Here is an 18566-nt window from a genome sequence, read left to right as displayed (position 1 = left end):
GTTGTTGTTCAAAAGAAAGCTGTAAGAATGGTAACTGGGTACCATTGTGTCCTCTGACTTTGGTTTGCTCCTTATGGTGGCCTGAAACTCTTGGTGAGTGGAAACTGTCTGCTCCAATCAGGAAGCATGAATGGTAGCTGCTAGCCACTACAAGCTGTTCAAGAAGGAAGTTGAGGGGGCTGATACTAGGAAGGATCATATCCCAATATGCATGTCCTCTCAGCACATCAGCCAGAGGAACTTCTGACTGTGCAGCTCTGGCATACACCCCTGCCTGACACTGCCACACTGAGATTCCTGAGGGATTAGGCTTTTTGCATTGATATGCAAGCCCCTCAAGAGACTGCTTCTCATCCTTAAGGAAGGCTCTGCTCAGATGCCTCCCAAAGACCCCAGTATCCCTTCCCACCAACACTATCCCCACCTTTGAATCCACGTTCCCTATGCAGGACTGGTAAAGCCCCTGGTTAGCATGAATTAGATGATATGCTTGCGGATCAGACCCTCCCACCAGCGTTAGGGGCTTCTGAAGGCAGACTTGTGTTTAGAGTTCAAGAGAATGTACTCTATCAATGTGTGACAAGCTAGAGAGGCAAGCACCACTAATAACTGCCTGAGAGCAGTCCCTTCACCTCTCTATTGACGCTCCTCTCTTCCCAACGGGAAAACACAACATAAGATTGAACTCTAGGTGTGAATGTGACTTAACTTCAGGTTAGAAAACCTCTCCACATGGCTGGTCAGTGGTGGCGTATGCCTTTATGGATCTCTGTGAGTTCAAGGCCAGCCTATTCTACAGAGCAAGTTCTAGGACAGCTAGAGTTGTTACACAGAGAAATCCTGACCAAGAAAGAAAAGAAAAGAAAAGAAAAGAAAAGAAAAGAAAAGAAAAGAAAAGAAATAATAACAACAACAACAAAAAAAAACAATAACCCTTCCCATGTGTAGTACTTCCAGGTAATATTTTATTTAGATCATGTAGGTATTGTCTATATATTTCTGGATACTGGAGTTAGGGTTTTCTATGTGGCATTGAGTGCATTGATCTAAAGCTCTTAAGATATGACTAATATAAATGTATAAGCAAAATACTGACTAAAATAAAAAACATACGTATAAACATTTCTTAAATGAACATTTTATACAGCAAAGAAGAGAGACCAAGAGCTGGTGTAGTGATCCAGGACTGTATCCTAGCACTTGGTAGGTTGGTAAAACAGGAAAAAACAAACAAACAAACAAACAAACAAACAAGGAATTCAAGGCCATCCTTGGCTGCACAGTAAGTTCAAAAACAGCGTGGGCTACATGAGACTCTGTCTCAAAAGTCATCCCTTTGCTCTGCACCTGGTCCTACTGCCCAGAGAGTCTGTCCCTCTGTTCTTGGATCTTCCTAGACACAAGAGCCAGCATTTCTGAACAGGAAGAGGGATTTTGCAAGGACAGGGGCACCTTGTTTATTCCTATGTAGAATAAATAAAGGTGATCCAGACAGAGTCCTAGACCCATGTGGGAAGGTTGCTCAGTGAATGACAAGCACACCTCTGTGGCAGTATTTTGAGCCGTCTTCTCCATCGATTCTGGGTAGATCTCAATTCTCAAAGAAACTCAAAAGGTCCTGGCATGACCCGCTCGAAGCATTTTTCAAACAGGACAGCCACTCGAGAACCCAGAGAGCTCTTTGGAAGTTGTCTGAGGTCCATGGAACTCCTTAACCTTTCAGGCCTCCTAGCTGATGCTGAACTTGGGGAGGCTCTGAAATTCCTGTGGGCCTCAGCTGTGTCCACTGTCTGTGGTCAGTATATAGAGAAGTAACTCCAAAATATGAGGCAGTAATGATTCCCCAAAATCAGTGTTTCTGGCTGTAGTTAAATCCCTGAACACACCCCCTGGTCTGGTGACCATATAAGGCAGTCTAAGCTTGGAGATGCTGAGGTCAAGAAGATCTCATCTGCACTTGGAAGTGCTCGCAGCGGGCATGCTTTAAAGTCAGTCCATAGATAGGAGTCATGTCCACCTTCTCCCCCGGTGACACGCTAAATTCAATTTGCTGCAGCAAGATGGCTAGGAAAAGAAAGACCTCCCATCGGCCAATGGTCTCTCCAATGCACTTCCGCTTGCCCAATCCAAAGAGAATAACCTTCTCACTGAGGACCTTGTCCAAAGTGCCACTGGGGGTGAGAAACCTTTCAGGCCGGAAATTGTTTGGGTCACCCCACAGTTCCCTGTAAGCAAAGAAAGACAGTTGAAGTAGATGTTCAGGGGCTTATTAGCATCAATTAGGTCAATCCCCAAGAGGAAAAATAGTCTGAAGCCCAGGAGAGACCTCACCCACCCAGGAGTCTCCACTGCCCCTGTCAACTTACTGGTCATGGTTAATCTGCCACTGGCTCACAAAGACACAATGTCCCTTGGGGATATAGAAGCCACACAGACTTGTATCTCTTGTGGTGCTGGGGAAAGAGGGAGCTTAGTCAGATTCAGGGACACAGGAGAATCTATCCCCTATCTCTCATGTCATGTCCCTCTCAAGAGCCTTAACTGGCTGTGCATATTAACTAAGGCCTAGTATCAAATACCAATAGCTCTATGGCCTGACCTGTGCGGGATGGTGAAGGGAAGGAAGGATGAATGTCGGAAAGTCTCCAGGATGAAGGCCTCCAGATAGGGCAGCTGAGGTCTGTCAGAAAGTCGGGGTCTCCGAGTCCTCCCAATCACTGTGTCTACAGAATACAGGGATTCAAGAGGATTAAGGGATTGCCCAGACTTTATCAGGGTCCCCGCATATAGACTCCTTTGAGTGCTACCACCTACCTAGCTCCTCCTGGATCTTTCTCTGTACTCTAGGGTTTGTCACCAGGTACAAGAGGCTCCAAGAGATAGCAGTGGTGACTGTGTCAAACCCTGACCAGGACAGAACAGAGGGAGAAGTTAGGGATGTGGCAGCTTCAGGCACCTGAGCACAGAATGATTCAGTGAAGAGCACGCACCTGCTCCAAAGAGGTCAAAGACGACACTAATGACCTTATCATCCGACAGCTGGACATTGGCATTCTCATCCAACTTTTTGTCCTGACAGTGCTCAATGAGGCTGTCTGTGATGTCCCGGATGTGGCCCTGGGAGGCAAAGGAGCACAAGGTGAGACACACCTCAAGTCTAGCCCTACCTCTCCACCTAGGCCTGGTCCCTCCCTGCCATTAGCGCCTTTGTGCAAGAGCTGACACCAAGGCTGCTGTCCTACTGTCCTTTCCCTCTGCAAGTCTCCTTCCTGCTTCAGAGAACTGGTGGCCCCAACTCACGGGACCCTTGAGGCACAGAGCCTGACACTCTTAGTATTAGACGTTCTTAAATTTTTTTCTACTATGAGTCCAGGAGACAGTGTTTTAACTTTTCCTCCAGCAAGAACTGGCCCAGGGCTTCTCCTATTTGGTGACTTTTGTCTGACGGATACACAGAAGGATTAGCCAAAAAAAGTTCTAGTGCCCTGGTGAGAATGGAGTGCACTCTGCCACTGGCTTCAAGCTTGCCTGTGACGTTCTGGCCCTGGACCCGACCTGCTTCCCACCACCACCTGCTCCTCCACAGCCTCTACCTTCTCAAATGTTCTGTAGTGTTCCTTGATTAACTTTTGCATGAAGCTGTAGACCTTCTTATTCAGGTCCTTGAAGACATCCAGGGACGAGTTAGGTAGGTAGCGGAGGACAGGGATGAAGTCAGCTGGGAATCCAGAGGCAGTAACTTCCCCAAACTCATTACTCAGATTGACTATGCTAAGCAGCTCTTGGTTATCATGGTCATAACGGTGACCAAAGCACATGGCACAGATGACATTGGCCACTGACACCACCAAATACCTATAAGGGTCGAAGTGGCCATCCTCTGCCATCAGCTTCTGGAACTTGATAATGAGGTATTCTGCCTCCTTGCTCACATGCTCCTCTAAGTAGCAAGAGGATGCAGAAGCTGGGTCTGAGGCTATGGAGAAACTCTTCAAGGCATTCTGGGCCAGGCGCCGCCGGGCAGCCCATACTGGTCCAGAGTCTGGGTTGAAAGTCATGCTCTGCCCATTACTGATGAAATTAAAGCTGTAGAGGTCTGGTCGGCCCTTGAAGTCATCCCCCTGCTTCACCAGGGCCTGCCGGATGGTGTCCAGGCCACTCAGCACCACCACAGGGGTGGAGCCAATGCGGATCTGCAGCACATCCCCATACTGCTTGCTCAGCTTGGTCAGAGACAGGTGTGGGTTCTTCCCCAGGGTCAGTATGTGCCCAATGATGGGCCATCCCCAGGGCCCAGGTGGAGTCTTCAGGCCTTTAGGGACGCTGGTCCTTGTGGCTCTGACCACCCAGAATCCGAGGCAGAAGGTGGTGATGGCCAGGAGCAGCTCTGTGCCTGACAGGAAGGTTAGAAGTCCATACAGGGAAGCCATGATCTAGGCGGCTGCTGAGAGGAGAGGCAAGAAAAGGAAAGACAGACCATCAGACTGAGGCTGAGGGACAGATTTCCTAAAGCGTCACCACCATGCTGGTCAAGGAAAGAAGAAGCCTGTCAACTAGAGCGGATTTCCTAAAGCCGTCACCGTGCTGGTCAAGGAAAGGAGAAGCCTGTCACTGGGCATGGAGGGAGACAGAGATTGTTTGTGAGCTGCCACTCTGTGCCAAAAATTCCTCAATAGTTTTCCTCACACACAGAAAGGCTGGGGTCTCGTGGACTGTCCAGCTACCATCACAGGGGCCTCCCTTAGAAAATCAAAAAAAAAAATTGAGTTCATCCCAGGATCTAAAGAATTCCACTTAACCCTGGTAGAGGACAGGGATGCGAGGGGACAGAAAATCAGTCCCCAAGCCACATCTCTCTCAGCTCTAGTGCTCTGAGTTCAACTGACCACACTTTAAAAGCAGCTAGATCGAGTATCGATAACAGTAATTCAGGGTGGGCGCTTTGTTGTGCTCATTTCTCATGAATGAACAGCCTGGGCTTCCCCCACTTCTTCAGGTCATAAAAAAGCAAAAGATGAATGGGAGAGGCCTACCAGGCTAGGGTTTAAGAAAATTATCGACTGGAGTCAGAAAAACCAAGTGGATCTAAACTTAACAAAAACTAAGAGGACACTTTTCTTTAGCCTTGTTCTAGAAAAGGTATGAAAATTTACAGACTGCCCTAAGGCTGTGCCCAGCCAGGAGAGTCGCTCTGCAGTGCAGGTCAGTTTGGTAGTTTGGAGCAGTCGCTTTACCTTTCAGGCTTCAGTTACAGATGGAGAGAGGTAAGACAAGATTACCCATGTCAGCCGGGAGCTGGTGGTACAGGCTTTTTAATCCCAGCACTCAGGAGGCAGTGGCAGGTGAATCTGTGAGTTCAGGGCCAACCTGGTCTACAGAGAGTTCCAGACCAGCTAGAGCTTGACAGAGAAACCCTGTTTTGAAAAAACCAACAAACAAATAAAAGATCACCTAATTCAGAGGGTACAGATGCTAGGAAAAGAAGATCTGAATCACATAAGACAAGAAGATGTACAGTTCCTACCCCAAATACTACAGCCACCTTGAAGTGAGGGTCTTCCAGGAGAAGTTGACTCACAAAGCACACTAGAGGCTCAATTCCTTCAGAGCAGTTGGGATACAGCCAGCCTGGTGTGCAATAATCCCTCCTTCTACAGAGCTGGTATCCCCTTTGTAAGATGGAAGAGCCAGGGGAAATACAACTCTTGTTTCCACCAGCTAGCAATCTATCAAGCTGGCTGTATCCCAGCAAGGATGGAAGAGTCAGTCAGTGGGACAGGGAACCCCTGAGCAATGGGTGATTCCAAGGCTCCTGCTGAGGACATCCAGAACTCTCAGCTCTGCCATGCTAGCCTTTGGGAGGAGGGTGGAGGCTATCAGGGGTAGTTTTTAAATAAGATGAAGTACACAGGAAAAGTTCAGTGCACCTCCTCTATCCACCCTATCCACCCAGAGAGAGCCCTCTACTCTATTGGCAGTCCTGAGGAAGGGGTTACATGTGCAGGAACGGGGAACCCCCGGAGATCAGTGAGGCAGGGGGAGTTGACCTGAAAGTGCAACACTAAAGATCCGACGCTAGCTACTGGACCTTAGGCAAATTCTTTTAGTTCTTTAGCCTCAGTTTCTCCCCTAAGGAATTTGCCTGGTCACAATAAAGGTTCTTAGTGTCCCGTCATGGAGGGGCTACCCAGTACCCCATCATCCAAACTTCCTTTTCTTGGGAAGGAGGGGCAAACCAGGAGCCCCCAGTACTCACCTTCGTCTGTGAGGAGGTGCTGAACCCACAAGTGCTGTCTGGGGATCCCAAGGAGGATCAGGGAAGGCTCCAAGGAACTACCTACCACCTTCAGGGTCAGGGTGAAGGCACCACCACCTATATAGGACTGTCTGTGGCCACGCCTTCTTCCCTGGAGCCCAGTGGTGGGTCAGAGGGAGGGGCAGCCTTAGGTAACGCTCTAGGCGGGAGGGGGAGGGGTGAGATAGGCAAGACATCGTTGTGGGCTACCTGATGTAGGCGCTGGCATATAAAAAAGTAAAGGCTGGGGTCACCCCACTTTCAAGGTTCTCTATAGACAGCACAGAATCCTGCTAGGTAGGGGTTTGAGGGGAAATCCTGGGGAACCTAATAAGCGAATATGGGGGGCTGTATCTCGAGCCACAGGGATTCCTTTTCACTCTTTTTGTGCCCGGAAAACAATGGGTGTGTAAGATTCTCTCGCCCACTTTAAGCCTATGGGTGCCAGGAAAGGCTGGTGGAGGGAGAGCTGCTGGGTGGTGACTTGGTGTCTTTCCTTCCCTGGTTCCTGAGTCCAGGCTCGCGTGAGAAGCGCAACGACCCCAGCCCCGAGGTCACGTACAGGAAGGCGAGTGGCGCCATAGGATGACTATGTCCCCCACAGATTGAGTACTGGCCGAAGTTCGTGCTGCTTGATCTAGGGGTGGGGATGGGTGGCGGGCATGCAGATCGACCTCTAGGGTCACCTTAGGCAAGCTACAAGCCTGGCAGACCCCTCTTGCAGCTCCCTCTGTGCTCCCGGGGCTTGCTAGTGTTTTGCATACAGAAACAGATCACATTGAGAAATCAGGAGGCGAGTAGCTGCGGAGCAAGCTGCGGATAGTGGAGGAAAGGGTGGAGGGAGGATCCACGCGAGTTGGCAAGAGGGTCAGGGGCCACAAAGCGGGGCGGAGGGGGGAGAATGCTTGGCATGCTAGCAGGCTCTTGGGGTTTGCGTGCCTGAGCCTGCTCCATTCTTCGGGGGCAGAGGTCGGCCTGCTTGTCCCGCCCCACCTGGTTGGGGGCAAGGTGCCCGGGAGTAGCGTGAGAAGAGCCTGGAGGCCCGCGTGCAGCCACCCAACTACCAAACTCGGAACCGGGCGCGGGTTCCAGTGCTGTCACGCAAGAAGGGGGAGGGGAATCGGGGGTGAGGCTCTTAAAGGGCCAATCTCTCTTGGGGCGTTGGGGTGGGGCTTGAGAGATAGAAGTATTCTAGGCTTTGCAAGGGCGCGACTAAACAGAACTGGGCAGTGCAAAGGGCTAGGTTTGCGTGCGGAGCTCGGCTTCTGCTTGATAGCAAAAGCCTGACAGCGTGTGTCCACATTTTTAGTGGACACACAGCACCACCCGGCACACCTATCTGGCTGTTTTGCAGGCACTCTCGGAAACTGGAGATCCAAAAGTAAGATGTCTAAGGAGAAAAACAAAACTTGTTTCCTAACTCAGCTCAACCTGTTCCTAACTAACATCTTCACCTGCCCTCAGAAGTAACACTGCCATCTGCTCTGTGACCAAGGCCAGAAAACAAAACAAAATAAAAATCAACCTCATTCACCCCCTCACCTCCCACTCCAGTCCCATGACACCCTCATACATTGTACATATATTCATAACTGACTATTATGCTATGGACACTAGGAAGAAATCTAATAATCTTCCTACAACGCAGTAAACCCTCTGCTGGGGGAGACAGGTGATAAGCAACGAGACAGAGACTGGCATAGGGCATAAAATGAACAATAGAAAAATGATAGCTGTGCGGTGGTTGTGCATGCCTTTTATCCCAGCACTGGGGCCGGGGGTGGGGGGGGAGGAGAAGCAGGAGGATCTCTGTGAGTTCAAAGCCAGCCTGGTCTACATAGCAACTTCTAGGACAGGCTCCAAAAAGAAGCTACACTACAGAGAAACCATGTCTCAGAAAGAAAGAAAGAAAGAAAGAAAGAAAGAAAGAAAGAAAGAAAGAAAGAAAGAAAGGAAGAAAGAGAAAAAGGAAGAAAGAGAAAAAGGAAGAAAGAGAAAAAGGAAGAAAGGAAGAAAAATAAAGTGATAGACAGAGGTCAGTTTGCAACTGCAATGGGGTTACCAGGGGTGTGATGCTGTCTGAGATGACACTGGGCAGGGGTAAAAGTGTCGAATGAAGAATGAAGCCTCCCAGGTACCTACCTGGAGATGCACCTGTAGCGGGTACACCTCCTAGGCACAGTGGCTTCAGAGGACTGGTTATGGGTAGGGCTGTGAAATGGGGCGGTGATCTCCTGACATTTGTCCAGTGCCAGAAGTACACAACCACCACCTCCAAGGAAGATGAGAATCTATAATATGGACGTGGTGTGACCCGAGCAAGATTACTCAGGCTTCTGTGCTGGAAATAGACTGAAGGACCAAGAACACCTCTGTTCATTTGGACATCTGTCTAGCGCCATGGTCACAGTCTCATCAAGGTCCCTATCACTGCTCCCTAGAGAATGGATTCCCCTTTGCTTTTGGACTCTGTCAACTCCTTCTTTCCCACTGTGTCTTCCAGATTGTGAAAAGCTTTCTGTTACCACCTTTGCTCAGATCCTTTGGTATCTGAAGATAGAAACCAGAACCTCTTGCAGAATCTACCAGGTCTGCCCATCCAGGCTTCTAGTGGTCCCCATGTTGAGTCTTCAATAATACATACACCCCATATCCTTTCCACAGCAAGTTAGAGTTCACCTGATGTCAGTTCCAGTGCTTCTTCATGGCCAGTCTCAGGACATCTGACCCCATAGCTATGATCCTTATCCAATCTGCTGCTTCTTCCTCTATGCCCCAATGCAGAAAATCTGCATGTCAAAATTTAATGAGATATATAAGTCTTTGTGAGGAAGAAATGATTGCCAAAACTGATTTATAGATGTGTGCATGGCAACAATAGTATTGAGCCCCTGATATGTAACAATAATTAGGTAACAAGTGCTGGCCATGATGGTACATACCTATAACCTTAATCCTTGAGAAGCTGAAGCAAGAGGATTTTCATGAGTTCCAGGTCAGCCTGGGCTACATAGTAACAGTAGCCCAGCCAGGAGTACTGAGCAGACACAGGAAGACTGGCAAAAACAAAAACAAAAAAAACAAAAAAAAAAAAACAAAAAAAAAAAAAACAAGGAGGAGGAGGACAATGAGGAATAGGAGAAAAGGAAGGGGAAGGGATAAGCTGGGCAACAGAACAAGCAGGAGACACAGGAGGTGGAGTGGCCTTCTTAGCATCTTCACAGCCGGTCCACTCACTGCATCTCTACTCAGACTAAGAAATTTCCTGGTACCCACTTTGGAGCCAGAACCAGAGAACTGCAAGAGCTTGTGCAGACATAAATCCTGACCAGGAAGTGGGAGGCAGACCCTTCTAGATCCCTCAGCCTGCTCTACAGTCACTTTCTTCCTCCTGTTTCTGTTGTCCCTAGCAACGCCTTAGCTCCAGAGGGTCATGGAAACCTGCTCGTCATGGCTGGAAGACCTGGTTCTCAGACTTGCCACCCTGAACACAGCAAGCCTCACTGCTTGGCTCCTGTCCTCTACCAGGCATTTGACTTCAAAACCTTCATTAGCTAATAAAGGCAGTCTCTCTTTCCCTTCTCAGCTGGAGAAACTGAGGCCAGAAAGAACAGGCACAGTGACCTAGGGCAGATGAAGTCAGAGCCTAAAGCTCTGGCATCCTGCTTCCAGGCGATGGCTCTTCCTGCTCAGGAAAGCCACAGGGCCACGGGCTCAGACTCTAAGCCAAGTCCTTCACCTCTTCAGACCCTGTGCACTGGGGTCATTGGGACCTTACAACCACTGTCACCAAGACTTGTCTGGGCTAACAGCCACAGTGGAAGGAATGGGCCCTCTCTAAGCCCTGGCTAATTGACAGGCTGAAGGTTTGGAGACTTTGGCATAGAGTTTAACACCCAATCTGAGGTCAAAGTTTATGCCTTTGCGTGAGAAGCTCCTTGGCTTTCTGAGTGACTGATACCAGGAACACATTGGGAGGGTGAGGGCTCTGGGCTGGAGGGAGGCAAACAGCTTGGGAGTCATCCTGACAGAGTCAACAGCTGGGGGATTCTGGTCAGTACTGCTGAGGGCTAGGGAGCAGAAGCTAGGAATGAAACAAGACCCTACAAAAATCTCTTACTCCACAGGGAAGAGAGGAGCCTCACCCCAAAGAAAGCCTGGGCAGAGCCCATAGATGCTACAGAAACCAGAAAAGCCTAAGTAGGTGACACAGGTACTCTGGGGAGCTTGAAGGAATGTGAGGACCACAGGAACAGTATTGATGACCTAGGCGGGTGGCACAGCATGAACAAAAGCAATAGTGGACGGTGGGAGGAAGAGGTGGGAAGAGTGGAGTTTGTGGAGATGTGGAAACCTGTCACTTGTCTCTCATTATGTCCTCTTCCCACTGAGTCACCCTCCAGTGCAGCCAACGTATGAGCCCCGAGGACCTTCCCTATCTGTGCCCAGAGATCCACTGAGATTCAGTCGGTAGGACCCAGGCTCAGATGGCACAGCCCTCCACTGCCTGACTCTTGTCTGCTGCAGTTAAAGCAATGTTACTTCCTAGGACAGTCTTGTTCTAACGCCGTGGTTGTGGTCAGTCTTGACGGCCACCTTGACAGAGGGTAGAGTCACCATGGACACATGACCTCTGAGTGTTCCAATGTATTTCCAGGAGATTTGACTTGCCATGTGGCTGGAACCATCTCTTTTGTGAAGGTTCAGAACCAACTCAAGGGAGAAAGGCAGGCACAGCCATGTGCACCTCCCCGTTTCCCAACTGCAGATGCAGCCTGGCCCATGTTCCTACTGCTGTGCCCTTCTACCACAATAGAGCCAAAGAAAACCTTCCTTCCTCAGACTGTTTCCGTCAGCTATTTTACCACAGCAGTAAGAATACATGAGCACACCTGTTGTCCTGACATAAATATTTAAAGTGCCTTCTTTTATTCTTAGAAGATTCTAGACTAGTTGGGGAATCTCCTCCATTGAGTCACATGGTCGCCTCAGTGATGGTGGACTTCTGAGGGTTCTGTAAACCCAGGATTTAGAGTCCTTTCTACTTTCAATTCTGTGTCAGCTGTTTTTTGGGGACCGCTGGATCTCTGCTGTCTACTGTTAAATTATGAGGACGATTCTACCCGAGGCTAAGCCAATGAAAACAATGTGGATGTTTGTGGGCTTCTTTGTTTTTTTGTTTTTGTTTTTCGAGAGAGGTTTCTCATTGTAAAATCCGTGGCTTGTTTCATTGATAGTATAGTGGAGGTGGTGAGCATAGCTGCCTTCCTGTGGGAGTTTGATGGAACTACCAGGAGCAAAAAGAGTTTCTCTTTCTGCAGGGGTGGTTATACTAGTTACCTTGACCTCATTTTTAAAGAAAGACACAGTGGGAACAGGACGTGGTATCCAGTGTTTATAAATGCGACTTTAAAAGTGGAGACAAGGCAGGCTCAGCTACTGAGAGAAGGTTCTGGCCTAGCTTGGTCTATAGAAGACACCCACCCTACCCACCACCCTGGTCTCACTGGATAGCGGTGGTACATGCTTTTAATCCCAGCACTTTTTAATCCCAGATCTCCATGTTCCTGGCCAGTCTGGTCTCCAGAGCTAGTTCCAGGACAGACAGGGATAAGCAGAGAAACCCTGTCTTGAAAAGGAAAGAAAATCATCTCAAACACAAATAAACTTGGCTGCTCAGATAATTCATACACATACAAAATAAATGTCAGAAAAAAAAAAAGGAGAGGAAAGGAAATGGGGGAACAAAAACCAAGCAAACAAACCAATCACAGAGAGGAAATTGATAGCTAGGTGTACCTAGAACCAGATTTTCCTACAGCCAGGGTGTGTGGGTGTATGTGTGCATGTATATGCCAACCAGGGTGTGTGGTGTGTGTGTGTACACATGTATATGCCGAGGAGGACACTGGGTATGTTGTTCTGTTACTCTCCATCTTACTCCCTTGAGACGGGGTCCCTCGCTGAGCTGGGAATTTGGCTGGTGACTAGCAAGTCCCATAGGTCCTCCAATCTCTGCCCGGCATGGCACTGGGCTTACAGGTAAAGAGTTACATGGGTGCTGCTAGTGTGAACTCGGTCCTCATGCTTGCACAGCAAGTGCTCTTACCCACTGGGCCATCCTTCCAGGCCTATGCTTTTGTTGCTTTCTGAGTTTTTTGTTGATGTTCATGCAGTGCTAAGGCTTGAGTTCAGTGCCTTGGTAAACCAGGGGAGCACTCTACCCACTGAGCTATATCCTCATCAGTGCCTTGGTAAACCAGGGGAGCGCTCTACTACTGAGCTATATCCTCATCCTGTATCCTTATTGCTTGAATTAAATCAGCACCACTGGGTTCTTCTACACCCCAATTCCTTTTTCCTTCCTCCTCACTGCTGCCTTTCTCTCCTTCCCTCTGTTCCTTCTTTTCCTCTCCATTTTATAGTATGAGTTGGGCATCAGGAACTTGTGCAAGAATTATAACCCAAGTCTGCCAGCCTGGGTACCAAACCCAGCAACACTCTCTGCATGTTAGGCGATCCTGCATCAGGATGTGCCTTTAACCCCAAAGGCAGAAACAAGTTGATCTCTGTGAGTTCAAGGTCAGTCAGAGCTACGAGCGAGACTCTGATTCGACTGCCCCCACCAAGACAGAAACAAAAAAAAAAAAAAACAACAATAACAGAAATTGCCCATACAGTGTACCTAAAGAAGGTTCGCCAAGGCTGGACAGAGTCCGAAGAACTTACCCCATTGTTCAGCTTTCTACTGTTCTCCCCTTCAGCGTCAGGACAGCTTTTATTGATTAACCACATTTCCAGAAGCCCGTGATGCTGCTGGGTTGTTCTCTGGTGAGTGTCTGTGAGGGGACGCCTGCTCTCAGCAAAGCCGAGAGTCTGTGTGGCTCTTTCTACTCTTAGATGCTTTAGGAAGCAGGCCACCATGGTCAGGTTCCTGCTGCTTCATTTGCTCTTTGCCTCTGTCAGCCTCAACTCTTCAGTTCCTGGCTACGGAAATATAGTCAGTCTTCCCGAGATGGATAATTTTTAAGTTTTCAGGATGTTTAACCTTCAAGGCTCTGAGAGAAATCCTTGCAGTTTCCTGGGAGGCACTTCTCGGGCGGCTTCACCCCCTCTCTGACATCCCCCACCCTGGTTTATTCTCTCCCCTGCCCAGCTCCCTCCGCTCCAGAACTGAGACACTCAGAAGAGCAGCCTGGGAGGTATAACTTCACACAAGGAGTCTGAGGGAGGGAAACCCAGCTTCACTTTCCTTCTTTTCTCCTTCTAAGGGTAGAACACATAGAGAAGGCAGAGTGGGAGGCACTGACGGTCCACAGGGCCAGGGCGCGGTGCACAGAGGAGGCAGCACAAGGGATGGCCAACAACCTGGGCCTGCCGAGCTGTTTGATTGCTATCCTGGTTGGTTTTGTTTCTTTCCTTTTTTTCTTTGTTTTCTTTAGACAGTATTTTATTATAGCTCCCCTACTGGCCTTGAACTTGATATACAGCCTAGACTGCCCTGGAACTCTAAACCCTCCTGCCCGAGTCTTCCAAGTGCTGAGATTACAAGTGTATACTATACCACTCCCAGCTTGTTTGTTTGATTGTCGTTATTTTATTTACTTGTTTTTGAGACGGGCTCTTGGTATGTTGCCCAGGCTAGTCTTGAACTCCTGTGCCCAAGAAATTCTCACTTTTCACACACAGGCTGTACAACACCTTAAGGGTTTTGTTTTGTTTTAATTAGCTTATTGTTAGACTCTTCCATGGATGCAAGGCTTGCATGCATTTTTTATAAATGGAGGTTTTTGTCTAGAATAGTAAATGATGCTCTGTGTGTGTGTGCACTCACACACACACACACACACATTCAGAGTTGGGGATGAACCTGGACGTCACGCCTACTAGACAAGTGCTCTACCATTGTGCTGAATAGTTTTGTTTCAACTTGGCACAAGTTGGAATCATTTTAAAAGAGAGAACCTCAGTTGAGAAATGCTTCTCTCAAATTGGTCTATAGGCAAGCCTGTGATGAATCTTCTTACTTAGTGACTGATGTGGGAGGGCCCATCTCATTGCAGGTGGTGCCACCCCTGGGCAGGTGATCCTAGGGAATATAAGAAGGCAAGCTGAGAAAGCCTTAGAGAGAAAGACAGTAAGTGGCATTCCTCCATGGTCTCTGCATCAGTTCCTGCCCTGACTACCCTGGATGATGGGCTATCAGTTGTAAGATAAAATAAACCCTTTCCTCCCCAAGTTGCTTTTGGTCGTGGTGATTTATTACAGCAATAGAAAAGTAAGTACAACAACTACTAAGCTTCCTCTCCCAGCTGGCAGAATAGTTTGTGCCCAGAGAACGCCACTGTTCCCACTACGTGACAGATTAATAATAGTGGGAGCTAGGCTGGGAGTGGTAGTGCGCACCTGTAATCTCATGACTCATAGGCTGAGGCAGGAGGATTGCCATGAGCCTGGGCTATGTGGTGATCTCTCATAGTCTAGAGAGGGAGAATGGAGCCAGATCACTATGACAGCATGATTTTGATACCATGAAGGAACCATGTCCAAAGAAGGATAAACCCGTGGAGATGGGCTTGGAGTCACACACTGGAGGTATATGCCTTGTCAGCAGGGCTTCTTAGTGTTGAGGTGTAAGCAAGCCCCTTTGCCAGAAAAACAATGCATCTTCATGAGGGTGTTGTTTGGCGAAGAATGGTTAGAGGAGGGGTCAAGTGTTCTGGGTAGTGGGAACAACACGTGTAAATGCAGGAATCATGTGATCGCCCCTCTGGCTGGTGGAAGATGGAGTGGGAAGATGGGGATCACATACTGGGCAGTGTGGGAGGATGGGGATCACCTACAGGGGACTAAGGAAACTTTTTTTAAAATTTTTATTTATTATGTATACAGTATTCTGCCCACATGTATGCCATATGCCTGCAGGCCAGAAGAGGGCACCAGATCTCATTACAGATGATTGTGAGCCACTATGTGGTTCCTGGGAATTGAACTCAGGACCTCTGGAAGAGCAGCCAGTGCTCTTATCCTCTGAGTTTTCTCTCCAGCCCAGGAGACTTTTTTTTTTTTTTTTTTAGACAGGGTTTCTCTGTGGTTTTGGAGCCTGTCCTGGAACTAGCTCTTGTAGACCAGGAACTTTTTTTTTTTTTTTTTTTCCCCCAGGAAACTTTTTTAAATGCCTCCGGAAGTTAACAAGCAAGCAACTTTGAGGGGAATCTGGCATGCAGTTTTACAAAGTTCCCTTAGGTGGCAGCATGGAGCACTGACTGGAGAGCTGTGGGTGTCTATGCTTAAAATCCGAGAGAATGAAGTACTCAACGTGTCAGTTCCGCTAGCAAACAAACAACAAAAATAGAAAACCTTTTCTCAGGCAGGCAAGATAGACTGACAGACCGAGTTGAATTCCCACGACAATCTTCTGTAGCTCAGGCTGGCTTGAGTCTCCCCACGCAACCAAAGATGACCTTGACCTTCTGGTCTCCTGCCTTCACCCCCCAAGTGTTGTGGCAGCAGGCATACTCCACTGTGCCAGATTGTATTCGGCGCTGTAGCTTGAACCTAGGGCTTCATGCATGTAAGGCAGGCTCTCTACCAAGTGAGCTGTAGCCACAGCCTTGAATAAATGAGGGACACCCTGCCCCTTCTCCTCAAAGCGAATTCCCTTGAATCTTCACTCACAGTAACTTTCTGCTTTTGCCCCTCCTCTGCCCATGCCCACTGCCCCCCTTTCCTACATCTGGATCATGTCAGTTGCCACCTCTGCAACTCCACTGATTCAAGCAATAAATGAGACGATAGTGGCTCTACTATAGAGACAGCTGAAGCAGGGATGTCTTATGCTAAGTGTAGGAGAGCCTGAGCTTAGTAGATCAGGGAACACTAAGCATTCTTACTCGTCTGTATGACCAAAGCAGGAAATTCCATAAGAAGAGCCATCACCAAACTCTTGTGCAGGTTCATATCCCTGCATGCTAATTAATTTATCAACCCTTCATCTGGGCGCATGCTATGTGCTGGTCCCAGCACTAGAGACTATAGGTATGTTGAGGCTGTGTCAACCTATGCATTCCAACTTTCCATTCCTACGACAAATACTTGAGCTTATCCGCCTGGAGAGGGAAATAGTCTACTGGCTCAGTTTTAGAAATTTAAGTCCACAGTCAGAAGGCCCTGCTGGTTTTGGACCTATGGAGGGAAGAGTGCGGCAGAGCAAAATTGCTTCCCCTAAAGCTAGGAGGTGATAAAAAAAGAGGAAATCTAGGGTCTCACAATCCCCTTAAAAGGTAGTCCTCTGGCAACCCCAAACCTCCAACAAGACCACAGTTCAAAGTTTTCACCCCCTTCCTAATAGCACTGATCGGGGATCCAAGTCTCAAGCATATGGGCCTGTGGAGAACACCCAAATACCCCAAGTTATTCACAGTGGAACAGTCCTTGTACGCTGTAAATATGTATCACCCTCATTGATTAATAAAGAACGTATTGGCCAATGGCTAGGCAGGATAAGATTAGGTGGGAAAAGCAGACTAAGAAATGCTGAGAAGAAGGAGGAGACGTCTGAAGACGACCAAGCAAGACTTGAAAGGAACAATATGGGAAGTTCATAGATGAGCTAAACAAGCCTTGGGGCAGCTCCCAGATGAACAAAAATGGGTTAATTTAAGTTGTAAGAGCTGGCTGGCAACAAGCCTAAGCTACTGGTTGAGATACTATAACGATAAGTCTCTGCGTGATTATTTGGGAGCAACTGCCAGGACACAGAAAAACTGTACCTACTCATAGTCCTGAAGGGAGGAAGGTGATAGGTAAGGCTGTAAGAATTAGAGGGTCCTGGCTCGTGTGGTGATAGCTGAGCAGGGTATAAAATGATGAGTAGGTGTTGGATCAGAAAGGCAGAGTGGAGTTCAACACACAGACAAAGACTGTGGAAGTTTCCTTCTCTCTTGCTCTGCGGTGCTCAGCATTGTCTTGGATGCAGTGCCTTCACTCTGAATTCGGGTGTGGATTGGGGAGATGTCTCAGTGGGGAAAGTGCTTGCCATATGAGCATGAAGAACCCAAGTTCTGGGATCAGATCCCAGAAACCCATACAGAGCCAGACTGTAGCAAGTGTCTATTATTCCTGAGCAATTACTGCAAGATGGGAGTTGGAGTCAGAAAACTCCCAGGAAGCTCAAGGGTCAGAAGTCCTGTCGTGAGAAGTGAATAAAAATAGACCCGTCTCATAAAAGGTGGAGGCTGAGAACTGAAACCTGAGGCTGGACTCTGACCGATGGCAAATGCATGCCCACGAATAATCACACATCATACATACAAAAAAAGCTTTCAAATAAATTTTATTTTATTTTTTTTCTTTTTTTTTATTCTTTTTTAATTAAAATTTCCAACTGCTCCCCGTTTCCCATTTCCCTCCCCCTCCTCCCACATATTGCCCCCTCCCCCCGCTCCCCTCCCCCTATCCCCACTCCACTTCTCCTCCCCCCAGTCCACTCCCCCTCCCTCTCAATTCTGAAGAGCAGTCCAAATTCCCTGCTCTACAGGAAGACCAAGGTCCTCCCACTTCTATCTAGGTCCAGGAAGGTGATCATCCAAACAGGCTACACTCCCACAAAGCCAGTTCATGTATTAGGATCGAAACCTAGTGCCAATGTCCTTGGCTTCTCATCAGCCTTCATTGTCCGCCTTGTTCAGAGAGTCCAGTTTCAACCCATGCTTATTCAGTCCCAGTCCAGCTGGCCTTGAAGAGCTCCCAATAGATCAGTTCCACTGTCACAGTGGGTGGGTGCACGCCTCGTGGTCCTGATTTCCTTGCTCATGTTCTCCCTCCTTCTGCTCCTCATTTGGACCTTAAGAGCTCAGACGGTTGCTCCAAATTGGGTCTCTGTCTCTCTCTCGATCAAATAAATTTTAAAACAATTTTTTAAAGCCGGGAATAATGTCGTACGCCTGTAACCCAAGCCCTGGGGGTGAGGAGACAGGTGGATTCTGGAAGCTGACTGGCCTTCCAGTCTAGCCAAGCCAATAAGCTTTAGGTCCATAAGAGACTCTGTCCAAAAGTATGGGTGGATCCAGGTGCGCACCTTTAGTCCCAGCACTCAGATGGCAGAGGCAGGCAGGTCTTTATCATGGCTTTGAGGACAGCCAGGACTACATAGTAAGACCCTTTCTAAAAAAACAAACAAAACCAAAGAAACAACTGTTTCTTTGGGGCTGGAGGACTCAGATTTGATTCCCAGTACCCACATGGCAGTTAGCAACCATCTGTATCTTTA

The 18566-nt window shown here is 48.2% G+C and overlaps 1 protein-coding gene across 1 annotated transcript; it reads right to left on the bottom strand.

The window, feature by feature from the left end:
• Positions 1-1936: 1936 nt before the first annotated feature.
• Positions 1937-4430, bottom strand: LOC130872656 (cytochrome P450 1A1). Its single transcript, XM_057766826.1, has 6 exons — positions 3594-4430; positions 2991-3117; positions 2815-2904; positions 2600-2723; positions 2367-2453; positions 1937-2225 (listed from the first exon to the last, which is right to left on the bottom strand). Exons 1-6 carry the CDS (start codon positions 4428-4430, stop codon positions 1937-1939), a joined length of 1554 nt encoding a protein of 517 aa, XP_057622809.1.
• Positions 4431-18566: the final 14136 nt, after the last annotated feature.

The sequence above is a fragment of the Chionomys nivalis genome, chromosome 4 (assembly GCF_950005125.1).
Source record: "Chionomys nivalis chromosome 4, mChiNiv1.1, whole genome shotgun sequence".
Taxonomy (NCBI): Eukaryota; Metazoa; Chordata; class Mammalia; order Rodentia; family Cricetidae; genus Chionomys; species Chionomys nivalis.
The sequence above is the reverse complement of the archived record's forward strand: the minus strand, read 5'-3'. Positions and strand labels throughout refer to the sequence as shown.

Coding starts and splice junctions, on each gene's coding strand:
- LOC130872656 (XM_057766826.1), bottom strand. CDS start 4,430: ATGGCTTCCCTGTATGGACTTCTAACCTTCCTGTCAGGCACAGAGCTG. Junction 2,905..2,990: donor CTTTGACCTCTTTGGAGCAG/GTGCGTGCTCTT, acceptor TGTCCTGGTCAG/GGTTTGACACAGTCACCACT. Junction 2,454..2,599: donor CCCTTCACCATCCCGCACAG/GTCAGGCCATAG, acceptor CTCTTTCCCCAG/CACCACAAGAGATACAAGTC.